Source organism: Cavia porcellus, unplaced genomic scaffold (genome assembly GCF_034190915.1).
Source record: "Cavia porcellus strain 051 isolate PalLab524CR breed Dunkin Hartley unplaced genomic scaffold, mCavPor4.1 scaffold_12, whole genome shotgun sequence".
In the NCBI taxonomy this organism is placed as follows: domain Eukaryota; kingdom Metazoa; phylum Chordata; class Mammalia; order Rodentia; family Caviidae; genus Cavia; species Cavia porcellus.
In genome coordinates, this window is record NW_026947495.1 from 30,832,290 (window position 1) to 30,851,793 (window position 19,504).

Consider the following 19,504-nt stretch of genomic DNA (forward strand, 5'->3'; position numbering starts at 1 on the left):
TGAAGGCTAAGAGAAGTACCAGCGAAAGTTGTAAATAACACTAGAGACATAGGCATTACATTCATTGATCATAAGAAAGAGATTTCATGTGCTTTCTTTCCATTTGTGCTTCCCAAGCTCAAGTAGTTTCTGGGACATGGCAAACAAACTAAAAACTGCTAAATGAACTTAGTACCACATATACAAAACAGGAATATAAGCAATTCTTTATACTTTTGATTTAAACTTACTTTAAGTGATGTATGAAAAGTATCATTTAATGTTTGTATAGATACATACATACACTACATAAGGTTCAAATCAAGATACTTACCTAAAATATTTTGCTATTCTTTATTGTGAAAAGTTTCAAATAATTTATTTTAGCTTTTTCAGCTGTACAGCTAATTGTTGTTATAGGTACCCTACTATACTATATTACACCAAAACTATAGTATGTAGCTATAACAAGGATCCACCTTTCCCTAGGTCTCCCTCTCCCAGACTCTCCCCTACCTCTAGACTGCCGTTGTACTCTCAACTTCCATAAGGTCAGTGTGCTTAGATTTCACATGTGTACTGGATCACACAGTATTTGTGTTTCTGTGACTGGCTTATGTCACTTGATATAATGATCAACCTTTGCATCAACATTTATGAAAATGATAGATTTTAACTCTTTTATACAACTAAATAGTAGTCTATTGTGAATATGTGACAGTTTCTTTATCCATTATTTCATAGACATTTCAGTTGTTTCCATTTCTTGGCATTTGCAAATAATATTTCAAAGAGCATGAAAGCAGATGTCTCTTAAGAATTAAGAATACTTAATTTCTTTAAATGTACAAATACTAATATGATTGCTGAATCATATGATAGTCCTATTTTTAATTTTATGAGGAGTCTGAATTCTGTTTTCCATAATAGTTGTACTAATACACACTCCAATAAGCATCATACAAGGAATCATCTTTGTTCTGCATCCTTTACATCACTTGATATATTTACACTTTGACAACAGCCATTTATAAGTGAGGTAATAGGGTATCTCACTGACTTTAATTTGCATTTTCTGATGGTTAACAATACTCAGCATTTTTCCTATGCCTGATGAGCATCTGATGTCTTCTTCTGAGAAATGTTTATTTTGATCTAAACTATATTTATTGTTAAATTAGTTTAATTTTTGTTTTTGAGTGTTTGGAGTTACTTATATACATTTGGTATTATCTTCTGATCAGATAGATAATTTCAAGTGCTTTCTCTTGTCTTGTTGATTTTCTTTTCACTCTATTGATTATTTCTTTTGTTATGCAGAAGTCTTTTGGTTTGATAATCACATTTGCCAATTTCTGCATTTTTTCATCATACTGAGGTCTTGTACAAAACAGACTATATGACTTCTGTGTTCTATGGAGCTCAGCAGCACAGCAAATGCCCAATTCTAAGTACAAGTTTCTGAGTTTGATTAATGTTACGGAAAATAAAAAAAATAAACAATTAAAAATAAGTAAATATATAACATCATTATTCTTCTCTGTCCTGAAACATTAGTCCTCTGTTTCATTCTAGTACTTCAGGTTTTAAGTTAAGACTTTAATCTATTTTGAATACACAGAGATCTAGTTTCATTCTCTTGCATGTGAACATAAAATTTTACCAAAATGAAGAATATTCGTTTTTCTGAAGAATGTTCTTAGCAGCTTTCTGAAGAATAACATGGCTGCACTTGTGTGGGTTTGCTATGTCTTTATGGTATACTCTGTTGCAATGGTACATATTTTTGTTTGTATGATAATATGATGTTATTTTGATTACTATAGCTTTGCAAGGTATTAAGAAGTCAAGTAATATAATCATTGTGGCTTTGTTCTATCTGCTCAAAATGGCTTTTAGATTTTTGGGGACATTTATGATTTCTTATAAATTTTACATTTTTAAGTGAAGCTATTAGCATTACCTTTGTAGAGATTGCAGTGAATCCGTGGAGTATTAAGGAGATATAATAACATTGATAGTCCCTATTCATGAAATCTACATTTTGTATCCTTTTCAAATTTTTTAATTAGTGCATTTTAGATATACATTGGTAAAATTTTTATTGGTGAATTTATATATATATATATATACAGATAAATGATAACATTCATCAAAGGAAATTTGTACCTGTACATGGTATATCTTATGTCTTTTTATTTTTTTTTTCCTTTTTCTCTTTTCCTCCCTTCACCCCTGTTATGGTTGTTTCATTGTGTCATCTTGAGAAGTTAGGAAGCTTAACTACATAATTCAGCAGTTCCACATTCTAGGGTGTAGGGGACATGCCCTAGGGTGAGTGCTTATGCTCTAGGATGTTGTAATGGTTGACTCCTTCTGTCACCTTTGGAAGTTTAGCTGTTTAACTAAGTGAATCAGTAGAGGGCCAGAGTAAACATCCTGAGCCTCTGCAAGAGGATGGCATGCACTATAAATAGTATATAGTGGAGGAAAAGAGGCTTGCTCTTCTTCCCTTTTTCTCTTGCTGCTTTTGTTGTTTTCTCTCAAAAAGGAACTAAGACAAACCCTTCCCCACCCTTACTTACAAAATCTTTGTTTCCAATTTTTCCTTCTTTTCTCTTCTTTTATTTTCTTTCCTTTCTCCCTCCTGCCTTCCTCATTCTCCTTCTCATTTAAAAATTATTCCCATTTCCAAATATTTATCATGCATTTTGGTTCTTATTTACCTTTTTGGTTTCTCACACCAGAGAAACAATGTGGTATTTAAACATATATGCCTGATTTGTGTGACTGTGATATGATGATTTTAATCTTTCTGGGTGATACAAACAAAAGAATAGCCAGATTGAACTGAATCTCTAGTATTAGTTTATTGAGAAATGTCCACACTGATTTCATAGTGGTTATACCAGTATACACTGCCACCACAGTTGAGAAGCATTCCTTTTTGCCTACAGTGATGCAAGTATTTGTTATTGGTTGAATTTTTGATAACAGCCATTTTTTCCTCGAGTTACATGGAATCTCAGCTTTATTTCAATTTGTATTTCTCAAATGACCAGGGATGCTGAACATTTTTCATACATTTATTTGACACTTTTACTTCTTCAACTGACAAGTATTTAGTCATTTCAGATGCCCATTTTTGGTCATTTATTTCCTCAGTTATTGTTTGTCATGAAAGTATCCTATTTCTCCATCAAATTTGAAGGATAGCTCTTTGAGATGCATCAGTATGAACTGGAGGCTGTTTGGGGCTTGATATGCTTTACTTCAAGTTTTCATAGACTTGAGTGTGTTGAGAAATTTGTTGTGATTTTGATGGACTTTTCCTTATAGATGATTTTTTCTCTAATAGCTTTTAATGTATTGTTCTTGTGGTGAGTTTCTGGAATATTGAATCTTATGTTCCTTGCTCTGTTTTTTTTATCATGGCTAAGTGAAGTATTACAAACCTTGCATTTTTAATCATAGCTAAGTGAAATATTATGTACCTCACTATCTGTATTTTGAATTCTTTTTTCTGTTTGGGAAGTTTTCTGTCACTACTTCTGTGAACAGGTTATTTATGTTCTTTGTACTATCTCTTGCTTTTTTTAATAACTCTGATCAATCTTATGTTACTTTTTTGTATCATTTAGCAGCTGTTGGATTGATTTTTCATAGTCCCTTGCTATTTCTGAGAAATCTTTCTTTTCATGATCTCTAACTACAATTCTGTGTTCTACATCTGATATTCTGTCCTTAAAGTGCCTCATTCTGCTGCAGACATTTTCAAGGGAATATATGTTCTCCTGGATATGTTTGAATCTGTTTCACATATTTCATTTATTTCCCATGTTGAATATTCATGGTTTCCACCCTAAGTTCTCCTAATTTTTATCTGTATTTGAACTAGAGTCACTAAGGGTATCTTTTGCTATGGTTACCATTTCTGTACTTATCTGGTAAATTATTTCTAGACCCTCATTCATCTGCCCTATTACTTTCACTGTTACCACTTCAGAGAGTTGAAGTGGGTGGCTTTTGACTTGTTCTACTTCAATGTCTCATGAGTTTGCCTAGAAGATTGGGGCTATATCTTTCATAAGTTTTTATCATTTTCTGTTCATTTTGTTTTTAAGTTTATTTTCTGGGTTGATGATTATAAATTGCTTATGGGGAGTAGCTTTACTGCTAATACTTAGAACACTTAGAAAATAGCTACTTCTCAGAGATGTCTTTCAAGTGTAGGTAGCTTTTGAGTTTTGAGTCTTTTGCAAAAATCCTACCTCTTCAATATATTAGGGATAAGAAGCTGCTGCCTACTTGGCCCCAATTCTTTGGCGGTGGCCTACAATATTGTACATGGCCCTTAGACAGTCTCAGTCCTGGCATACTAGGAAGAACTGATTGGAACAATTAGATCCTCTCACCTAAACAGTACAATCAACAATAATAATAGTATTGAGCACAACCAAGAATGACAACTTGTGGCACTTATTTATTTATTAGCTTTAACTGTATGAGCTAGATTTGTAGTTATGTAGTAAAATATGACACAAGCCAGGATATTGTACATAGTAAATAAATCCTCATAATGTTGATTTTACGCTCAAGAGAAAAAAATTGTAAAGGGGCTGTCAGGGGTAGGGGTAGGGATATAAAAGAAGAGAAGGAGATTAAGGAGCAAATCTGGAGAATAAAGGGATAAAAAAAAAAGTCCACTTCAAGGTGTACCTCTGCTATTACTGGTAGACAAATGTGGCAGAGTCCAGATCGATGTTGATTAATCTCAGAAAGCCAGCCTTACCTTCATAGCAGGGTAGAGAATAATCCCAGTAAACCTGCATTTATGGAGCTTCACTAGCTATGAGGCCGAAACCAGATTTGTTCAGCGTGAGACACATTGTGTGCCTGCTGCTAGTTTGAACTTGACTCCTTAATGGCTGGAATTTGACTTTTTGTTCTCCTTCCGGCTTGAACTTGGCAAGCTCACCCTGACACTCAGAGTTTCACCCATGTTTTATGATTTTCATTGCAGAATTATTTTATTCTTTATTATTGTTGTTTGTTCCTAGAATTTTTATTTATTGACTTACTATTTTAAATGAGACTTTTAAAAAGTTTCATTTCAGTTAACTTACAATTAAGAGTATAGCAATGCTGAATTTGGTCATAACTTCTAATGTTTTTTGTTGAAGTTAGTGGAGTTTTCTATATAAAAATTCATGTCATCCACAATAATTTGACTTCTCTTTTTAATTCAAGTGCCTTTTTTCCCCTCTGTTTGAAAGTTAGGCTATAAAATCTAGCATTGTGTTGAATAAAATTGATGAATGTGGACATGTTTGTATTGTTCTAGATTTTAAGAAAATGTTTTCAGATTTTCCTTAATACAGTATTATATTAGCAACTGGTTCAGTATAAATGGTCTATAATGCATTGAGTTTTGTTCTTTGTGTGTCTTCTTTGTTCAGTATTTTTATCATAAAGAGATATTACATTTTTGAAATGATTCTTTTTGGCATTTATTTTCATATCATTTTTGTTCTTCATTTCCTTATGTACTGTATCACATTTACAAATGTTGAATATACTTATATCACTGATGAATCTCACTTAATTTTGATGAATAAATTTTGAAGTTTACTTTTTGATTCCTTTCGCAAATACATCTGTTGAGGAATTTTTACCTAGTTTCACTGAGGGTATTGACTTCTAGTTTTGTTTTTTAATTTTTCTTCCCTCTTTAATATATGTTTTTCTATTTTATTTTCATAGCCATGAATGGCTACAAATAGAATATTTAGTGTTTCACGGTGATTATCATTAAAATATGTAGAATTAGTGAATGGTTATGTTGGGCTTATGTTAGTACAATAGCTTTAAAAACAATTTTGTGATAATTTTGACAAATACACAGATGCTGGTACTTTTAGATCCATTTCTTATCATCAAAAAAGTTCATTCTATAGTAAATTCCCATGTAGCATGGTACATTTGTGGGGAATATTTAGTAATTAATTTAGAAACTTTTAAATCACAAAAGAAAGTAGGAAGAAAGGTACAATTAACTTCATGTTATTCTCATTAACATTCATTAACTATCAACAATTACAATTCATGCTTTATACTTTTTTCGGTTTTTGTTTATTATAGTCCACAAAACTTGCGTGCAGTTGCACCAGAATATTATCAGTAATATTTTTTTTAAATTAAGATAAATTAACATCCCAAATTGCCCTTTTTGAAATTAATACTATAGAGATTTAATTAAAATTTCCATTTCTACATGTGTTGGAGACCACTATGAAGCGGCTCTGAGCAGGATTTAAATTTTACTAATTGGCTTTCCATGTTTATCTGTGAGTCTGTCCTAGGCCTAGGCCCCTTACCTGGCGAGGGGAGCTGATTCATAGTAAGTTAACCTCTATGAATCACTGGTCCTGGCTGAGGCCTGTGGTGGCCTGTGAGGCCAGAGATACCTCAAAGGGCAAAATAAGGTCACAGCTGGGGACACTCTGGCTCCAACCCCAATTAACAAGGTAAAGACAGCAGCTGCAAAGATTACTCCTACGGTCTCACTTCTACCATGTCTTCATGATAAGACAGTGCTACTGAATTGACTTGATTCATTAGTTGGAGATGTCCTTGAAGTGACTCCCAAGGTCCTGCTCATTGCCTGCACTTTCCTCAGTTTCTCCACCCTTTGTCCTTGGTCCTAATATAGTGGACTGACCCAGAAAATCCTTTGTCTTTACCCTCGAAGCTTTGAGCTTAATTAAAGGATTTTAACCCTCCTGGAGCCTTACAAATCATACAATTTCTCACTTTTTATTTAACCTCCGACGGACACTCGTTTGGGAGATCAGCGACTAGGACAGAACCTGATATACATGTGTATTTAATTTTATTTACTTTAAAGTTTTGAATTCTATTGACTTTAACATAATGAAGAATTTGAACTACCATATATGAATTTCAAATTAGCAAAATATGTTTATTAATTATGAGTCCATAAATAAAGTTTAGATTCTTGGCATTTTATACTTACAAAATATGGTAGATGTAGAGACCAAATATAATTGTCACTTTTAACGTATCATCTGTGTAGACCACAAAGATATATGTTTGATGAACAAGTTCAGTGATCTAATTTTTTAGTTTTTGTTTTGACTGAGTATCAATAATAAACAAAGCATCAGTTCATTCATAAAAATCATCTTTGCAATTCTCCTTTTTCTTTATATGACTATTTATTTTATGGAATTCTACCTTCTAGCCATTTGTCAAGTTCTTATTTTTGTTTGTCTGCTCCATTGTTCCTTTTTTGGTCATTTATTTATTCCAGAATTCAGGAAAATGAAGTCACTCCTTATAGTGATTTCTCACTCCCTAAAAGTGATTATTGTCTAAAATGAAATCACTCCCTAAAGTGATTACTCACTTTATTGCATATGTGTGCTTTAACAAATGTTCGTAAATCTAGAGAAAGACCACATTTCAGAGAGTCCATTTAGTTTCCTCTGAGCACTGTCATGAAATTGTCTGGATAAGTGGAGATGCATTCATTCATCAATAAATATGTTCACTAAGTTATGAGAGGAGAGAAATGCAGTAAATACCTACATTGAAATAAGTAAGGTTTTGAGGAGATTCAAATTAAATTTTTGAATTTACGTGTGTGCATTGAATATCTACTAATAATATGCAAGACAAAATCATCAGCAAGTAAGTAATAGATTAGTATGTGTTATTGTTTCAGATTACATAGGCTGGTGGAACCTATTGAAAGCCAAAACTAAAACAAAGCATTTCCATAGTATGGATGAGTTTACATGAAATATATTTTCTTGACATAAGAATGTTTAGTTTAATTTTTGAATGATTAAATGTTATTATTTAACATGCAAATACTTTGCATATTTATTATATGCAAATAAAAGCATATAGCTCATTCATGGGTTAAAAATTTTGTGTTATTTTTTCTTAGGAAAACATCCTTGATGTTTTTCTGGCATTCTTTCTAAAAATTACACACATTTGTTTCTGATTCTAGGTTCCTAAATGTGATTAGAGTGATTTTCCCCAAACTGTAAGAGAGTTCAGATTTGTCAGATCCTGAGAATAATGCCTCAGGACTAAAAATGAACTAAGTTGTGGGGTTATGTAAACAGTAGAGACAAGCAGTTTCTCCCAGGGAGACAGGAAATCAGTATTTGCCTAGGGGAGTCAGACCTAAAACACAGACCTATGGACCTGTAAAGAGGATGCATCATACATTATATTCTGTGTTTAAACGCTTCCAGGAGGGATGAGTAAATGTTTGCCAGTCAGAAAAATAATTCTAAGGAATAACCATAGTAGAGAGAGCCATAGTGACCACTAAAAGCTGAAAACATCCATTTCCTTTGGAATAAGTTTCACAAACCCTTTTTTCCTGATATGTAAGTGAATAGGGAAAAAAAAAAGTCCTAAAACTGATCACTAATGAAATTCTCCATGATGTTGAAAAGAGAATGCTTGGGTCATTTTAAATTTAACTGAGAAAAAATATAAGCATCACTTTTTATAAAATAATAAAAATTTTTAATAATTATCTAAAATATAAACACATAAATATTAGCAGAATTCAAGTTTACTGAATTATCTAGGGAAACTGTAAACTTTTTCACGTAAATCTATGTGTACATGAGCCTTATTATAAATGTGCTGTTATTCATCACCTCAGGAAAGCTACAGTTTCATGAAAATTGATGATCAGCACTAAAGTCTATAAGAGTATATTGAAAAAAGGGACTGGGGAGAAGAAACTGTTTAAAATGCATAAAAATATTACTCCTGACTATAAATACTGCTGAAAATTTATGAACAAATTCACAGATGGCAAGGGCATTAGCTACAGGGAATAGGGTTTCCAAACATCCTATTCCCAACCCAGCTATTCGCCACTTGAGGTAAAACAGACTATAAAACTAACTGTCAGAATAGCACAAGAGTTACTCACTATGCTAGATGCTGAAGTGTGTAGCACAGCTCACAGACTAATAGTTATCTCAAGTGGTTGGAATCAAAGTGTATTTTAGAGAATTCCTTGGTCATACTTCTTGAGTTGAATAATGATAATTATAAAAGGAGTTTATGGATCTGTTTTCTTTTGTTGTTTGTTTGTTTGAGTTTGCAGAGATTCCTACCTCATCAGAGCCATCTGCACAGTCAAAATCTCCGTCACACCAAAACCTTGAAGAAACACAGTCACCACTAGCACAGAGAAAATCTTTCAATGTACAGGTCTGTGGCTCTGGGAATAGAAAAATAGCACAAGGTTATTGTATTATATATAACTGCATTCTAAAATTTATATGGTGTGCAACATAAGAAAGCATTAAATAAAAAAGAAGTTGGCCAAGCAGAATCAATAAATTGTTTAGCAAGGAAAACTCTCATGAAACATCTATAGTACATAATACAATGATTTTTTTTTCAAATTTACAGTAGTCATGAAAATAAAGTAACAGTAAAGAAAAAAAATTGAAAAACAAGGCAACAGATAGTCTTCTATTTAACAAAAACACTGGAACAAAGTAAAATGAAAGACAAAAAAATCTTCACATGTTGTTACAATGTGACAATAATCATTTAAGGTTAGAATTTTAATGCATATAAGTAAGGCCTTTTGTGAATCGCTGCACATATGGGTCTATTTATTAAGGGGGTTAGCTTTTGGTTCTTGACTTTTTGTTATGTAATCTAGCAAATTTTAAGTTATTTAGTTTTGTCACCAAAAAGTCCAGAGTTCATGGATAAGAATGGTACATGACTATAGATGTGAACAAGTATATAATGGTAAAACAGTTCAAAAGAGGTTGGTTTCTTTGAAAACTGTCTACTGATTTATATCATGATTTGCTTTTGCCCTAAATAATTTATCTGTCAATTTAACTACTTTGCTACTTTTTGATTTCATTGTGCTATTGCATATTTCAGATATTACAGATATTTCAATATGACTATTTGCGCTAACATCTTTGTGAAATATGCTTCATCTGAACAATGAGGTAGAACCTCTGAAAGTAATTAGTGTGACCTCTGAACATCAACTCTTGTTCAGAGTCCTATCTGGCATGATGAAAGATTATCCCTTCTCATTTTCAGCATTCATTAACTGCATTTACAGTTTTGTCACATATGAAAATAGTCTTATTGAGGTGAAGGAGGAATAGTTAAGTGGCATTACAATTAAGAAACACATAAATTAAGCCTAATATTCTGTGTATATATTGTGAATGATTCAGCTTCATTTGAATATTGCTCAACATAATCTACTCCGCTGCTAGGGGTAGCAAAAGGACATCTATGATTTTATATAACAAAATTTCAGAATATGTAGGGATCATTGAAAGTTGTAGTAGGTGTATAAGAGAACATTTGGTTCTGCTTGGGATTCTATTTTGTTTTAAAATATAACCTTTATTTTGAGTACAAGAAGATACTATGCAGTAAAATAGGAAACATTAAACAGGTGATCTCATATCTCTCATTTGATTAAGTAATGTGACAATGGCAGTTGTTTTTGACATCTGTACACTGTGTTTATATATAGTTTATCTTTAAAATAATCATATTTACACTACTACTAACAATAACTAATAACCACTAACCTTTCATTGTTAGGCACTAGGATAGTTCTGTTAATTATTTGAAGTAACTCACCAGTGGATCCGCCTAGCTCCATAAAGCATACGCTACTGTCAGAGTCTTTCTAAATGAGTGCACTCAAAGCATCTTGATACCAGGGTCTGTAGGTTTTTACATCTCAGAATACCATCGTCTCACCATTGAGGAAATAATCAATGCTCATCCAGTACACAGATTAACATTAAAGTCCTCAGAAGTCAATTTACATTTCTAAGTACATGTTTAATAAGGTCTGTTTTATTTCATAATAATGAAGAAGCCAAACATGTTTGCATATGGCTATAATCCCAGCATTCAGTACCCTAAGGCAGAAGGATTGATGCCATTGAGTCCAGCCTACACTACAGAGGGAGTTTTCAAGGCCAGCATTATCCACATGGCAAGACCTTGATTCAAATAAATAATATTTATAAAATGAGGAAATATTTTTGTTCTTGTGAGTATATACTGAATTGATTTAACTACCCTTGTGTTTGCACATGCATGCATTATCTTACTTAAGGATAATAAATCGCAATAAAATATGTGAATTTATCTAACAATGGGAAATAAGAACTAAATAGGTCTATAATAAATGAGTAGAGAGAGTAAAGTACTGTGAAGTGTACAACACTTAAAAGCAGAAGCATTTAATTTTGTCAATTAGAGAGCTATCAGAAGATTGATTATTCTTCTATTGTTCTAAATTGCTTTTATCTTATTTAAAAGCAAATGTGTCATTTATGTGACAATTAGCCATGGCTTCATACTTTGATATATTTTGCTATATAAAAGGTAGGAGCTTGAGGTCAGAGTAAAAAGTTATACAGGAAATACCTTAAGGCATCTGCAGGATAATCCCAGAAAATTTCTTTCTATAGATTCTGTTATAATATTACTAAATATTCTGTTTCAAAAAGAGGTGATGAGACTACGTCATTTGTTAGAAAAACTATTCTCAGTTCAAATACAAATCTCTATATTTCTATTATGCTTTAAAATATATGCAAATCTAGTATGAGTATGAATTAATACATTTATACAGATATAAATACAGAAAAGAATAAAGTAAGTAGTCTAACACTAACTCTCATGTACAGACTATAGAGTCTTTTGTCACTAGAGAGCTTTAGAAGAAACTTTCTCTTGGGTAAATGTGTTTTGACAGGAGAGAAGAGCCCAACATTTTTTTTTTCTATCTTATCTTTTACAAAGTAAAGTGAACGACTAACTCCCATATTTGGGGTGATAATTGACTTATTATAAAAAGTACTACAACAAAAGGTGATTGTGTCTGAATAACAATCTGGATAACAATGTTGAATGTAACTTTCCCTCCAATATTTCTGTATTATTAGAGTTTTAGTGTATGTGCTGCCAAAGCAAGCACTCTCTCCAATATTTGTAAAATTTTGTCTCTACACTAATTTTCTCTAATATTACTAATATTCTCTATTATTACATTCTCTAACATTACACTAATTTTCTCTAATTTTCTCTAATATTCACAGAGTGAATGGAAAACTCTGCACATAAGCAACTAATAAAGTTTCCCATGTATTTTATCTAGATAGGCAGATTGCCAATCAAGAAACTTCTGTGGATGTCCTTCATGTGTTTGGGAAGATCAAAATGAGCTGCATAATAAGTATACAAAATGAGGGCATCATATTGGTTGGTCATTTCCTTCAATATCAATAGAGGACAAAGCATAACCTGTGAACATTAAAAAGAAACTTGGAAAACTTTTTACCATAATTGAAAAAAAAAAAACTGAAGGAAATGAAATCAACTTAAAAATTCGTACAACTTAAAAATCCGTTACACAACAGAAAAACTTCTGTAGATCAGATTCTCCGCTAATTATATTATCAAGAACATTTACTAGTAATTTCAAAAGCTACATGAGTGTGGGTATAAAAAACTGAGAATACATTTTTAGAATACATTTTATATAACTCTATCCTATAAATTTAATCTTTTGACACAAAGTCAGTGTGAAAGTACTACATATTCACATAAGGCAAGAATACTTCTCTCCTTGTAAAGCTGTAGTCAAATAGATACAATTATTTCATATTTTAAGATCTGTAAGATTCTTGACTTCTGGAGCCAGAAAATTTCTAGGGCTCTGTGGCACAGCACTTGCCTGGCAACATGAGGTCATGAATATAATATCCAGTATAAAATAATAATAATCATAATAATAACTTCATAATGCAAAGATTAAATTTATTTTGCACATCGATTACTTAGAAAACTACATATCATCTATTTTGGTGAGATTTTTCAAGCATTTCAACATCATTGATCTAGTTTACAAAATTATTTGATTATGAAAAAATTTTTGTTTTAAAAGAACAGAAATTATTGCTAAATCAAACTACTTTTGCTTAACTTAGGAGGAGAAATGATCAGCACATGATGTTGAAATGACAATTAACTATCCCAAGAAAATTAAAATGTAAAAATGCTTATTAAATTTAAAACATAGCTGTTTGTTAATTGCGGCACTATTATTTGAACTCTTTCCTTAGATATGATTAAAGTGCCTCCAACACAATTTAAAAAGAAAATTAATTAAAGCAGATTCAGAAATAAATACGAAAGTGACTTTAATAATATGTTGCCATTGGTTTTAAATATACAGTTCATTTATTATCTCTGGTACATTTTCCTACTTAATAATAAATAGCAATAATTATTCATTGTAAATCAAGTTGCATATTATTGACAAATAAAATTTAGATGACATGACAAGGAATCATTACTCCTGTATACATGTATAAAGTTATAAATGAAAAAGCAAATGTCTAGTAAATAAGCATTATAATTTGACGAAAGTGTAGATGTATAGATTTATAGTAACTTCAATAGCATAGAGAAATATCTTGATGTCATTTATTATAGTAGCAATTTGTCTTAACATTGGCTTCCATATTAGTATATTATGTATTACTAATGTCTTTTTTATGACACTAGGGATTGAAATGAGGACCTTCACACTGATCTACATCCTTATCTTTATTTTTAAATATTTTTTTTGAGGCAGGTTCTCATTATGAACTGAACGACTCAAATTTGTGATTATTCTACTTCATTCTCCAAAGGGCTGGGATTACAGGTGCGTGCTGCAATGTCCAACTATTGCTAATTAACTGAATCACTCTTTCTCTACATCTTTGGTCTCTACAGAACAACTGGTGTTTGTAATGTCAACTTCTTCTGGCGTCTGTAGGACAGCATCTTCGAACATCAAAATTTGAAGTTTCACAGTTATCCATTTGCTATTTTTCGAGTATTCTACATGCTTACCAAATCAATATACTTTCATACTTGTCTTAAAGTCTTAAATTTTCCCTGCATATAAACCTATTACTACACTTATTCTGTGTATGCCTTTTGTTCTTCTCTGTCCCAAATATAATGTAATATTTTCTTGTCCAGTGTCATATTCCTATGCAATTTCATCAGTATTACTTGTCTTACAAAAAAAAATTCAGAGTGAATAGAAACTAGAAGAGAAACACATATAATAGAGTATTTTATACCACAATGCTTGACATTGCAGCTACATGCTTTGTTTCTTTCTTAAGGGTTTTGTGGCTACAAAGACTGATTTCAGTTTCCACAGAGACAAGTGAGACAATTATTGTTTTGCTTTCTTGTGCCAAAGACTGACATTTGGATGTCAGTACAATGATATTTAGCCACTTAGAACACCACTGCAGACTCAAAAGAAGGCTATCTTAAACCTTCATCCTTCTCTTTCTTTTCTTATTATAGTAGGAGTCTAAGCTCTCACACAATATGGACTACTGCTTTGAATAAAAATTCTCCACACCAAAGTTCCCCAAATTTCCTTCTCACTCACACTCTCATATTTCCAGTATCATTCAGTCCTAAAGTATTTGACTTCAGAAATCTATACATCAGCATACAATCAGCATCAAAGCATACCAAACTATATTTCACTTGATATACAAAGAAACAAGAATACACTGTATGTGATATTTTCTTTTCTGCTTTTATTCTTTTATCATTACTCCCATAATTCTATCAAATTTTTTATTGTTATCCCTGGCAAAACAGAGAAGAAAGTATATAAGTTTTTTTTTTAATTTGCTAAATAAAGAAATCTAAAGTGTTTTTACTCCCAGCAATTTTCTCTACCTTTCAGTGACTTTGATTAGTTAGGAGTTAGTTGTATGCAGCAGTTGAAAAGATTCCTATATTCAGAGTATTCACTAATTGAAATAATACAGACACCTCAGGTTTAACCTACATGTTCTCAAATGTGTCAGATTTTTGAAAAATTACTCAAAACATTAGTTCCTATTTTGTAATTTAAAAGTTTTTGTAATTTTTTAAGCGTTTGCTCTACTAATTGCATGCTTTAGTGTAACATATTCCTAGCAAATTTAATCTTCTTCCTCCTAAGAGTGAATGCTCTTTTAACAATAAAACATATGTAAAAGGAGACATTATTGTTTTTAATCTGCTCCATCTCCTTTTTTGGAAGAAGAAAGGTACAAATATTTAATAGATAGAATATAATTATCATATTTTAAATGTATTATTATACTTGTCCACACAATAATGTATGGAAGCACTGATAAAAGGTTCTCAGAAATAGTGAGTGTATATCTGCTCAGTATTCAAATACTTGCAGAGCATGTGCAAACTCTAGGTTATAGCCCAGGCAAAATAGCAAGGAAAGCAAGAAATTTGCTAAGAATCTAATTTTAAAAATTTACAGGTATTATCAATACCTTTGCATAGTGCCATATGTTTTAGAAAATAAAATTATTGGATATTTATTTTCAAAATTATAAAATAGAAGAGTAAGTTCATAATGAAGATGTTATTCTATTTTTAAATAAAAACATCTTAAATACTTATGATCGCATCTGCAGAGAAATAACAGATTCACTGAAATATAAGCTAGGATGAATTTGCAGAGCAAAAGATTTTGAGACTGAAATGAAATGAATACTATCTATCATAGAATAAGAAGGTTTTTTTTTGTTTGTTTTGTTTTTGTTTTTTTTTGTTTTTTTACATCTCCTTGTCAGTCAGCTCATTGTATAAACTTTCACAGAGAAACTCCTCCATTGCATTCTAACAGGTTGCATTAAACCTCATCATGCATTCATAGTAATTCTGAGAACTGGAAGAAAATAAATCTAGTAATTCTAGCTTGTTAAGATTTAAGTCAATTTAGTCTGAATATTCTTGATCATATGTGAATATACATATAATATTGTGAGTTGCAGGACAGGTAAGTTCACATTTTACCTTAACTGAAAGAAAAGCTGCGTCCTGACAAGACTGCAAGGTTATTTGGCACGAGTTACTTACTACAATTTTCTTCATCAGAGTTATCGCTGCAGTCATTCTGGCTATCGCATCGCCAGTGATCTGGAATGCAGTTGCTGTTTTTACACTGGAATTCATGAGGTCCACATGTCTTTTTATCTGTAATGGAAAGAACTTGAGTTCACATCAATGGCTTCCATGAGGACACCCTTCACAATACCCTAGTTCCACTAGACATCACACTTCCTATGAATTTAGTGTAATTTGCAACTGAAAAAAATTGTTGGAAAAAGGTGAAAACAAGTTTTGGATAATTATTTTTTCTCTTGTTTTTTCGTTATTAGTCATTTTTTCATCAAAGTCTGATTACAAAAATTTTCAGTAAACCACCCAAAGGAAATCAACACAAATCATTTGGAAAAAGGCAAAGTTATCCTAAATCAACATCTTTTAAGGACACCCCACTTAACCTACTCTATTTCTGCTGTTATTCAGCTCTGAGATTGCTATTTTGTCTTTGTTACAAGTGTCATTTATAATCTAATTCAATTTAGCTTTTATTTTAAAATATTTGTCATTAGTGAAACAAAACTCTTGGAAAATCTAAATAGTATAAATTTTTAAAAAATGTATGAGACATATTTCACATGAGAGATATTTTTCAAGCTTTAGAGTGTTTACATTAACCTAATGAATTGTCTTTGGATTTGGACGCAGTATAAAGGCAAAATAAATGTATGTCACATATACACATAAAAACATAAGTGAAAGATTATTTTCCTCATTTTTGGTCTTTCTACATTTTGACAGAGACTTATCACATGATGTCAGGTGTAGAAAATTTCACTTGTGGTGTCAAGTTGGCTTTCAAAAAGTTTTGGAATATTTCAAATTTCATTTTTTTCAAGTAAGAATAGTGAACCTGTATCAGGCCTTACATGGAGACAGAGATTAAGATTAGTAATATTCTATTCATCATGAGCCTTTAAATAAGGTATGTGTAACTCACAACCCAAGGATCACATGTTGCCTCAGAGAGTTAGCACAGTGAACATACAAGTTGTAAACTTTAACATTAGTAAGTAATTTTTAGCAGTGTTCCTCATGACCTGAGTAGACAGTTTTCACAAGCTATGTACATAATAACACAAAGCTACCTAGCAGAAGGTGGAAATGATCACTCAGCCTCCTTTTTGTGTCATACAAGGTGTAATGGAATCCTTTGTAGACTAGACCAGATTGTGCTTGTATATATGATATGGTAGTAAAACGCAGAGATTATCTAATAGCGTATTAACCTAATAGCGTGCATGTTGTAGCCATGCTGAGACAGGAATTTAGAACATGACGAGTGGCTGGGTAGGTAGGAGTGATAAGAGATATTCAGGACATGCACAGAGAAGCTACAGAATCCTTACAACTAGTACCATTTTTAGAATGATATCTTCATTTCTTCTATCACAAGATCAAGCAGGATTTTTATAAAATGACCAAATTTGACATCAGAATGCACAATATAAAAGACGATGCCTCCTGGCTGCTGCAACCCTTTCCTGCTCACCACTCAGCACTATGACAAGTATGTTTCTTTTCCTATTTTAATCCTACCTTGAATAACTTTAGTGAATGCAAAACAACTTGCTACCTTCTTTCCTGTCAATTCTTTTCCAGAACAACATAAGCTTGGAAAGAGCTCTGGAAGAAGACAAAAGGATCCCAGTAACCTTGTACAAAATATAGGATGTCTGTGTCACATTCTGAGATCAGCTCCTTCTAAGCCATATTAGAGATGGACAGTAGCGTGATTCAAATTTCAGAATAGTAAAGTAAATTAAAAGAAGATGAATTACTTTGTGGTAGTTGTAATTTATATTTCAAATGCATCTTGGGAAATTCAGCCTCAATGAAAGAAAAATGATTTAGTCATAGTTGTGAAAATTAAATAATAACCATCTACTGAGGATTTAGCCTAGCTTTTGGCTAGACATCTCCATGACACGATCACATTCAATTCTCATAATATTCTTGGGAAGTACTATTGTAGTTATGAAAATAAAAGAAAAAAATAAGTATTAAAAGAGTTTAAACAATTTCTCCAATTTACAAATATTTTAAATTATGTTAAATGGCAAGGAGAAAATTATATCCAGCTGATATTACAGAAAATCTCAAGAAATATTTCGTATATACTTAAATATACCTATATATTTCCTCTCCTTACTTATTCATAATTGCTTGCTAATAATTATTCATAAAATAGTTTGTGCCATAGTATGAAGTATTATTCTATATTTTATCCTCTTTCACTCTTCCATCTTGCTTTACTTTCAAATATTAGTTTAACATAGTCAAAAGTTCTAAAGTACTAGTCTCTATATCTTAGTTAATTAGGAAAAATGTACAATGTTACAGTGCTTGAAATTTTATAATAAATTGTTTAGGTATTTATATCAAATTATTTAGGTATTTATAAAACTTTCATTATAAAAAACAAACTACTACTTTGTGTAAATATTAATTTTGTCATGTTTTGTGGTATTTTCAATAATATTAAAAATTTAGAATGCAGGAATGTAAGGAAGTTTGGACTGAATGAAATAATGAATAATTTGCTGTAGCATAACAATAGTGGCCTTTAAAAGAAGCATCCTCCTGATTGCAAAGTATATACAGTTAAATGGATTTATTTTAAATAATTGTTTTCCACTTTTTTCTACATTGACACATCATAATTTGTACTAGAAAATTCTATATGTATTTCTTAAAAGATCAAGTTCATAAGATTTCCTCTTGGCAAAAATAATCCTGAAGAGGGCCCTGGATTTGGCTCAACAGCGTAAATGCCTGCATGGTAAAGCGTGAGGTCACAAGTTTGATTCCCGGTATCAAAAAGAAAAAAGAAAAAAGAATAATAATACTGGGGAAGATCAATTGCTTTACATCAAGAATAAAAATTTTGTTTCCAAACATTTAACTTTTGACACCACATATGAAAGTCTAAAGTAAAAACTATATTGCATTGTTCTGTACTTAAAATCTATCTTGATGATTGATATGCAGGTACATATAGCATTATATATATATATATATATATATATATATATATATATATCTCAATATGTATATCATATATTATATAAATGCAAGGTCTAAAATGTAAGTGTCCAAATTTCCTATACTTAAAATTATATGGGAAACTTAAATCATTTTTCTCCATAGTATGTTCCATGTCAATTGAATTACACTCTCAAAATTAAACAGATATTATTTATTAAATCTAGAATGGTGATTCTAATGTGCAGCAGAGATTGAATGTTGCTAGCCCCTAAAAACATGAGTGAAAAGCAGAACATATATTTCCAAAATATAGTGCTCCAGAGTAATTAATATAAAATGTTCATTGTGTTTTACATTAATTCATTTTGTTAAACAGCATTGCAAAAATATATTATCACATTTATTAGTACTATAATATGGAGAAACAAATTGTGTATTTGAAACTTGATTTTTTTGGTGTTTCCTTATGAATTTATGATGCTGAAACAGA

The 19,504-nt window shown here is 31.4% G+C and overlaps 1 protein-coding gene across 7 annotated transcripts in view; it reads right to left on the minus strand.

The window, feature by feature from the left end:
- Positions 1-19,504, minus strand: part of Lrp1b (LDL receptor related protein 1B) — a 1,703,137-nt gene that overhangs the window by 130,226 nt on the left and 1,553,407 nt on the right. For all 7 annotated transcript variants that reach the window (XR_010050782.1, XM_063259026.1, XM_063259028.1 and 4 more), the window contains 2 exons: positions 16,000-16,116; positions 9,156-9,262 (listed from right to left, as the gene is read on the minus strand). Coding sequence is in view for 6 of the 7 variants with exons in the window: in XM_063259026.1 (XP_063115096.1) it covers positions 9,156-9,262; positions 16,000-16,116 (224 nt within the window). In the remaining variant the exon portion in view is untranslated. The remainder of the gene's footprint in view (positions 1-9,155; positions 9,263-15,999; positions 16,117-19,504) is intronic.